We start from the raw sequence: 7809 nt of genomic DNA on the forward strand, positions 1-7809 counted from the left end.
AGATCTTTAACCCTAAAAAAAAAAAAAAAAGGTGAGAATTACCTTTGAGAAAGGGGGAGAAGGCTGACAAAAATGAAAACACGCACTGGTGCCCACAATAGCAGGACTTAAGTAAATTAATCTTCATTCCCACTGAAAGCAATCTGATGTCCAGGGACTGGGAATTATTCTACCATAAAATACGGCACATTAAATACTACAATAACCCATTAGAAATGTCTGAAGATAATGATTATGTCACCTACACATGATTGTACATATAGTTCTATTTTAATATTCATTACCGGGGGTTCTAATGCAAAATATGTCAAAATTGTAAAAATATTACGTGGGTCAGAGATCAGATCAAGCAAATCAGGAGCCATCCTGTGACGAAGAGTAAGACTCCAAATGAGATCCGAAAAAGACGCGATGAAAGCCAGGGCACACACAAGATGGGGGCCCTGCCTCTCGCAGGCAGCCCTGCCCTTCCTGGTGCTTTGCGTATAAAGCTCCTTATCTCCAGGAGCTGGATGCAAAGAATGGAAAGATTCTCCCATCCAGCCAGAGAGCAAGTCTCTCCCCTGCTCCTCGAAAAAGCTCATTTTCACATTACTCAGGCTTCATTATGCTAAATCAATATTCGTTTAGTCACTGGGGTTATTGACATATTTTAAAATAAAAGTATACCCTTCAGCTACTGCTCTCATTACAGGTCATTTGTCTTGTCAGAGAGCAGGGAATATTATCCTAGTCTTTCAGGGGCTGACAGCCCATGGAAATACCTCCCCATGGTTACAACTGTAAATAATTTTAAGGTAAAATATTGAAAAATCAATGACTGTTTCCTGCAATCTGTCACAAACAAATCAATCATAATCTGCACTGCCAGCGAGTGTGATGGGAGGGAGATGGGAGCAGATGTAACTCCTGGCTGGAATCTCTCATTTCAGAATCACTTCACATAATGGTGTCATCATTTAAACACTTAACAGTCAGTGCGACTGCCACTGTGACATCCAGTTGGACAAAACCACAAGGAGGAGGAGGAGAAAATGCCATCACTGTTATGTTAACAAACATTTAATTTAAATGGTCGCTGCATTAGGATATTTTCCTTGAAAACCGTTCTTACCAGCCCCCTTTCAGAGTTCTAAATTAATCAAAGCTGGTTTCTATGTACTGATGCTTAATAAATTAGCCTGTGACTCCAAATTTCACCCTCTAAAGCACACACACCTTTTATTTTAAAAGTCCATTATAGAGAATAAAATTTGGAATTAATAAATAAAACATTTGGAATGTAGAATAGCCATAATTCTATCTACATAACAAAGACCAAAAAAATAGTGTCATAGATGTCAAGATTAGACTTTTAAAGTAGGTTTAAAGGTCTCCGTTGCCCAGATATTAAATTTTATATTTTCCATCTATTAATAAATATTACATTTTAACTCTGTAATACTGTAGAATATTTTAAGATGACCAGCAAGACCTATTAGTTCATTCAAAAAGGCCCTGGCATTCCATATACAAGCTATTCCACAGACTTGTATTTTACAACCTGGAGGAGTAACCCAAGTACATGAAGTGTAAAAGTTGGTCGAGGTTATAATACTGAATTGTTTTGCAAATGTAGGTAATCACTTGGATATCCCCATTTTTCCAGGCTACATTTTAACAGCTCCCTCGGCTGTTTACTACCGAGGCGTGAATAAAAGAACCTGAGATTGGTATATGTCTCCCTTCCTGTTGTGTTAACCAAAAACATCCTTTGAGTTCAAGATTAAACAGGCTTTCCCTGAAGGTTTTTGTTTTTAAATGTATATTAGCTCCTTTAATGGAATAAATTAATTTTAGTCACTGCACTGCTTACCAATTTCCTCATTATATAATTAGACACCACGAAGTCCTTTACAGTTCTACTAATATTCCTGCATAGACCCAGCTCAGGGAATAGATATTTCTGATGACCAGAAAAGTATATAATTTTTCTTAAAAATGAAAAAAAGGCCATAAACACCCTTACACAATTGAAGCCTGTCTAACCATGTTTAGATGCAGGAATTCATCCTTGAGAAGCGGGCTTTATGTTTTGAATTTAACCTGCACACTCAGTGTGGTAGCGCAGCATGAGAAGATAGCAGCTCTTCTGATGGACACAAACTGAACATCTATTTGCTCTTCAAGAATCTTAGCTTCAGGGGGGCTTAAGGGGGGGGAAGGAGACATATGTAAAACTTTAGACAAAAAAAAAACAACCTCAGCTTCATTCCTTAACACCGACATTAGTTTTTTGAAAATGAAACAGCATGTGAATACATGGTCACAAACATCATCCAGAAGAAGACAGAGTCCCCTCCCCATTCCCTGTGAGTCCCTAGGACAGCTGCAGAGCCAGCAGCCAGCCAACCTAATGAGAGAAGGAGAGCATTACCCGTGGCCTGGGATTATGCAAACGAGGGAAGGGGACTGAAAGCTGTGAACTGGGAGGAGAACCCATGAGCTTGAGCTCCAGAGCCCAGAGTCTGGGCCCAGCCACCGCCTGGCAGAGCTCTGGAACCCGCTGCCCAACACCCAGTCCCCACTCAGCCTCAGGCCCTGGCTGGCCCTGGCTGGCCCTGCCTCAGAGGAGGCCTGGGAGCCTGGGAGGGACATGAGGCCGGCTAAGCAACCTGCTAAATGGATCCACGTCAACGACAAACTGAAATGATATCTACCAGCGCTGCGCCGCCACCACCGCAGACCGAATTCTCAGAAAGACGCTATTTTAAGGGTGCTGAGTGTGCCCCGATGAGATGTCTCCGCTCTCCCAGCACAACCCACGGCCCTGGGAGAAGCCGCTCGGAAACTTAGCGCAGGAAAATCAGATCATTTTCATATCTCAGATGGAAAGAAATGGCTGTGGGCTAGATAACATTCTCCTGTGCCATAAGGCTCGGGATGATGGGGGAAAGTATTCTTTTAAAATAAGATACTCTTACCTCCCTATCTTCAGAATCTCCTCCTTCCAGGAGTCGGTACGGCCGCTCCTTTATGAACTGCAGATTCTTAAAAAGAAACACAGCAATAGTTAGCTCCGTCTTCCCTTCTGCGACTTCCTTCTTTGATGGAATGACAATTTAATTACCAATACTTCAGCCGATTTTATTAGTGACTGATACGTTTCTCCAAGAGCACACCCCCGCTATTTCCACTAGAGAACATTTACTGCAACCTTCCCAATTAATCAGCCGTAACCTATTACTGTTGAAGGGACAAGTTTTCTTAATATTCTCAAAAGAGTGGGGAACCTCCTCCCCACACCCCCCACACACACACACAAATACCTATTTTATATAAAAAGAGTCTTCGTTTTAATATGTTTGAATACCCTTAATATGCATGACGTATGAAACAATATATTTGGGCTGACAAACAGATACAAAACTCAGCCAATTCGCATTCATGTTTAGGTTTTTCCTATATTTATCTTTAGGAGAGAAAAAAAAAAAACACAACCAATCCTCTTATCTTTTAAATTCAACAACTCTACCCAGAGGTTAAAAAAAAAAAAAAAGCTGAAAGGCAAACAAAGAGAAATCAGAATGCTCACTGCTTCCCATCTTCTCTCTGTGTGCTGTGTGTTCTCTAACTTGCTGTAATGCCTCAGCTCTTGGTCAGATGTGAGAGCCCATGAGGCTTCACCAGCGATGGGGGTTCACCGGCATGTTATTTAAGCACAATTATGTGTTACTTTGTATTACGCGAAAAATCACTTTCATGCCTTTGAAAGTCTTCACAGAGAAACATTTGTTCTGCTGCAGGCTCTGCTAACTACAGAAGCCTTCTGTAAAATTAGCTTTTTTGGGGGTCACACAACCATCTCTTTTTACTTAACAAATGTTCCTTATCACTAATTCCAGTTCCTTGCTCTCCTCACTAGACAACACAAATATTTGGCAAAATATTTTTTTTTCTCACTGCTTTTCTCACCTACTTGTATTCAGCAGCTCCCATTTTGACGAAAAAAAAAAATGACATTTTACACATAACTGTGTACTCTTTGTCATTTAAAGAGTTTGGTACTCATGACTGGAGCGGATACTCCCACTAAATTTATTCCGAAAAGAACTGGGTAATGAAAAAAATCAAAAACTGCAATTTGGTAGAATCAGATTATTTCCTTTCGATAATCACTCTATTATTAAAAAGTATAGCATTAGCCTTAATTTTTATGAAAAGCACTGAGTTTATAAATTTCACTACTCAACTACATCATTAAAAATAAATTATTCAGCGGATTTCCATGAAGCAAAAAATGTTCTACTTGCTGAACCTTGGTTGAATGCATTAATAAAATTATATAACCAAAGGCCTCAAGTGACATTCTGTACTCCGTCTCTATTAGCAACATAAATACTTTGGTAAAACCAACACTGATGCTATCTGGGGTTTACTCCACACACAAGCACACTGTGCAGACACTCACTTGAGGATGAGCCTGGGGAGATGCAAGGACAAAGTCCAGCCAACATCTGGAGGAACCCCAGGGCTCAGAAGTCAGCTTAGCTGAAAACAGCCAAATGTATTTTGGAAGCATCATCCTTATCACCTGCACAGAAAATGGAAATGACTCTGTTTAAGGAAACACAGAAGACCAGTTAAGTACTTTGGGGATATTAAATGTGAATATCTAATTTTCTCCAAGGTATCACTCTCTATTATGGCAAATAAACAAGTAAAGGCCCTATCACGGCGTGGAATGGCATTCGCCTGAGAAAAGCTAGAAAAACAAATTACGTAAATGACAACTGCAGTAGAAAATTATATTCCCTCCTCTTGAACAAACGTTAAGTGCCTCCTTACTAATAAAGGCTTAAATGCAAACTACGTTAGAATACTCTCGTTTTCAATTTTGAAGACTCTAAGTTAATTTGCCAGGCTAAATTGGTGGTTAGGTTTACCCTGGCAATAAAAATACTGCAGATTTATGTAGAAATAAGTCAGGAGAATGACACGTCAGAATAGTGATAAAAGCAAACCAGAATCATTATTGAATAATTCCAAGATGTTACATCTTCTTAGAGGTGCCTCACTTGCTATTCTATTTAGAATGATTCTTTTCTACGAAACAGCTAATAATCACACAAAAAAGATGTTAAAAATGCAAAAGTCAACACAATGTAGAAATTGAAGGAAAATACACAAAGATATTGAGATATTATCGCAGAGTTAAAACATTACTCCAAAATACAATACTGTTTTCATAACCCATAATTCACTCAGGATTAAACAATTTCATTTACTTGAATGGTATCATCCAAAGAAGTTTTAAATTTTTCTTAAGATTCCCACGATGTAAACATACATTAGTGATTACTTGTGTCATTAATTAAAATGAATGACAGGTAATTAGTTCATATTCCTATTTCATTTCTTTTAACACAGCATATCAAATTTTAAAATAAGACATGGAAAAGAGCCTGGAGATGCTGACCTTAGCTGCCAGAAAAAGAAATTAGGGGAGTTGGAGGGTCAGTAAAGCAGTTATCCTCAAAAATGAATGCTCTTATTGGGATTTCAGCAAACCAATCTAAATAAGTCTTTGATTTTAGTTTACCAGGTAATTCCAGCCAGCTAATTATCCCTGGAGTCAGGAATGAGCTATGACTGTACACCTGGCTTCTCCGGTCATATATGCCTGTGGCCTCCTCCCCTTTCATTTCCTCTTCCTACAGTGAGTTTGAATATTAAAGAAAAACACTCACACATCTTACATAGACCGTGATGGACAGCCAGCTTCCTGGAAATCATGATCTACAAAGAGAGGGGGAAACCTTAATGCAATACTTATGTCGAAGGGTATTAGGTGCTGGGTAAGCCAAGGGTAATATGATCAACAGCATCCGTCTTGCTATTGTTTTTGCATTTAGAGATTTGAAATCAAGGACGGTAATATTAATTTGCTGGTCACCCAGGTTACGCTTCCGATCCTTAAACTACTAAGAACCTAAATGCATTATCTTCACTTGCTCATCAACTCAAATTTACAGAACCATGCTTTGGGAAAAAAATAAAACAGGTTTTTTTTTTCTATTTCTGGAAATAAAAACAAGGAATTCCATAAGCAATGTAGCTAAGTGCCTGATGACATGAAAACAGTAATTGTTTTAGATCAGTAAAACGTTCTAGGAGAATGCTTTCCAAATAATGAAGTGGCGTAACTGTCTCCCATATTTACCTTTTTATTTCTGCTACTGCACATCAAGCATGCCTTCCTCTACAGATTTATCCCCAACACTAATAAACATTTGCTTAATAGGCTGCTCTCTGCCTTTCTTTCTAAATTAGTAACCATTATTCAACCAAGATAGAGCACAAAGAACGCCGCTAAAGGCATTGCCAAAAAGCCACAAGTCCTACGAGTACATGCCAGAACAGTTAACATTAAACGACCATTTCTCTCTCAAACTTCCCTTGCCAAAGTGCTCACAAAATCTGGAAGCTCAGAGACAGGTTTCAAGTGCAATTAAATTCTCCCAAAGCAAAACTGTACCACAAAAAAAAAAAAAAATGCCGCCCTTCTTATGTCACCATTTTATAGACAACATTTTCTCAGGATCTTAATTAAGATAACGACGCACACCTGTGTCAACACTCTCCGGCAGGACAGCCTTATCAATCATAATCCTTTAAGTACACTCCAAAACAGCCAAGTGATATGACAGGAGCAATCTGCTGCCTTTCCTACTGCGGGTGTCGTGTCTCTCTCCCCCACAAGAATGATGAGACCTTCAGGAGGCAGCAGACCTACTTTTACGAGTCTTTCAAGTTTTCCCTGTAAACACTGATGACACTCAATAAACAGGTATAACCTCTTTGGCACTTGATTTACACCGTGACAGCTCTCTCCAGCCAAAACTCGGAGAGCCAGCTCCGCGGCCCACGTCTTCCCGGGGCCACTGGGGAATCTTATGCCAAAGCGTTTACATGGGAAGAGTTGGGCATAACTGGGACCGGTGCAGGCACGACCCACCGGTAAATCCTCGCAAAGCTTTCACATGAGCACATGGGAAGTCTGGCAGGAAGAACAACCAGGACAGACCGATCCCCTCGTCTAAGTGACAATGTTCAGAAAGAGAAAATGCATTAGTCAGCCCACCCCCCTTCCCTCCCCCTACCCCCCAAAAAGAGCATCAGAATTGGTCGTCTTGGTAACCCGAAAAAAGAGGGCGGTAGCTCCCACCTCTGCTCCGGGGGCGGAAAGCTTCAGTAACAACAGCCCATGGACAAGACTGCTAACAAGCAATAGGCTCCCAGACGGAAAAACTGATGAATAACCTGGGGAAACCGAGGGGGGGGCCGGGGGGCGCCGAGGGGGAGGAGAGAGGAGGGGGAGGTCATCACCACCAAGATACAAAGTTTAAAACGTCACTTCTACCGGTCAAAACCTGAAAGCTTTCACCGGGAAACGGAGAAAACCCGCCCGCTGATGAAGGACCTGCCCTTCCCTTTCGCGTGTGGACACAAGTCTGTCTCCGCGGCCGGCCGCGCGCCCAGCCGTCAGTGTGCAAATACAGCGGGAAATAGAGACGTCCTTAAGAAATGAGTCTGAAACTTGACGTGGAGCGGAGGTGACAAGCACAGCCAGCAGAACCAGACATTCTAAACGCTCCCGGGTCTTTCCGGAGTCTTTCTCTCCGGTCCCCGACACCAGAAAGAAGACGGTAGAGGAAGAGGGGGTGACGCGGCGGGGGTGGGGGGACGGCCAGCGGCCCGAGTGGCAGGATGATGTAATGAGAGTGTCGGTGGGACGGCTCAGGTGCTCCGTGGCACACACACACCTCC

The 7809-nt window shown here is 41.4% G+C and overlaps 1 protein-coding gene across 2 annotated transcripts in view; it reads right to left on the reverse strand.

The window, feature by feature from the left end:
- Window positions 1–5778, reverse strand: part of LOC107185173 — a 26984-nt gene extending 21206 nt beyond the window's left edge. For both annotated transcript variants that reach the window (XR_001516090.1, XM_015572656.1), the window contains exons 1-3: window positions 5730–5778; window positions 4451–4573; window positions 2964–3029 (exon numbers count right to left, since the gene is read on the reverse strand). Coding sequence is in view for 1 of the 2 variants with exons in the window: in XM_015572656.1 (XP_015428142.1) it covers window positions 2964–3029; window positions 4451–4564 (180 nt within the window). In the remaining variant the exon portion in view is untranslated. The remainder of the gene's footprint in view (window positions 1–2963; window positions 3030–4450; window positions 4574–5729) is intronic.
- Window positions 5779–7809: the final 2031 nt, after the last annotated feature.

This window comes from Myotis davidii, unplaced genomic scaffold, assembly GCF_000327345.1.
Source record: "Myotis davidii unplaced genomic scaffold, ASM32734v1 scaffold328, whole genome shotgun sequence".
Classification (NCBI taxonomy): Eukaryota; Metazoa; Chordata; class Mammalia; order Chiroptera; family Vespertilionidae; genus Myotis; species Myotis davidii.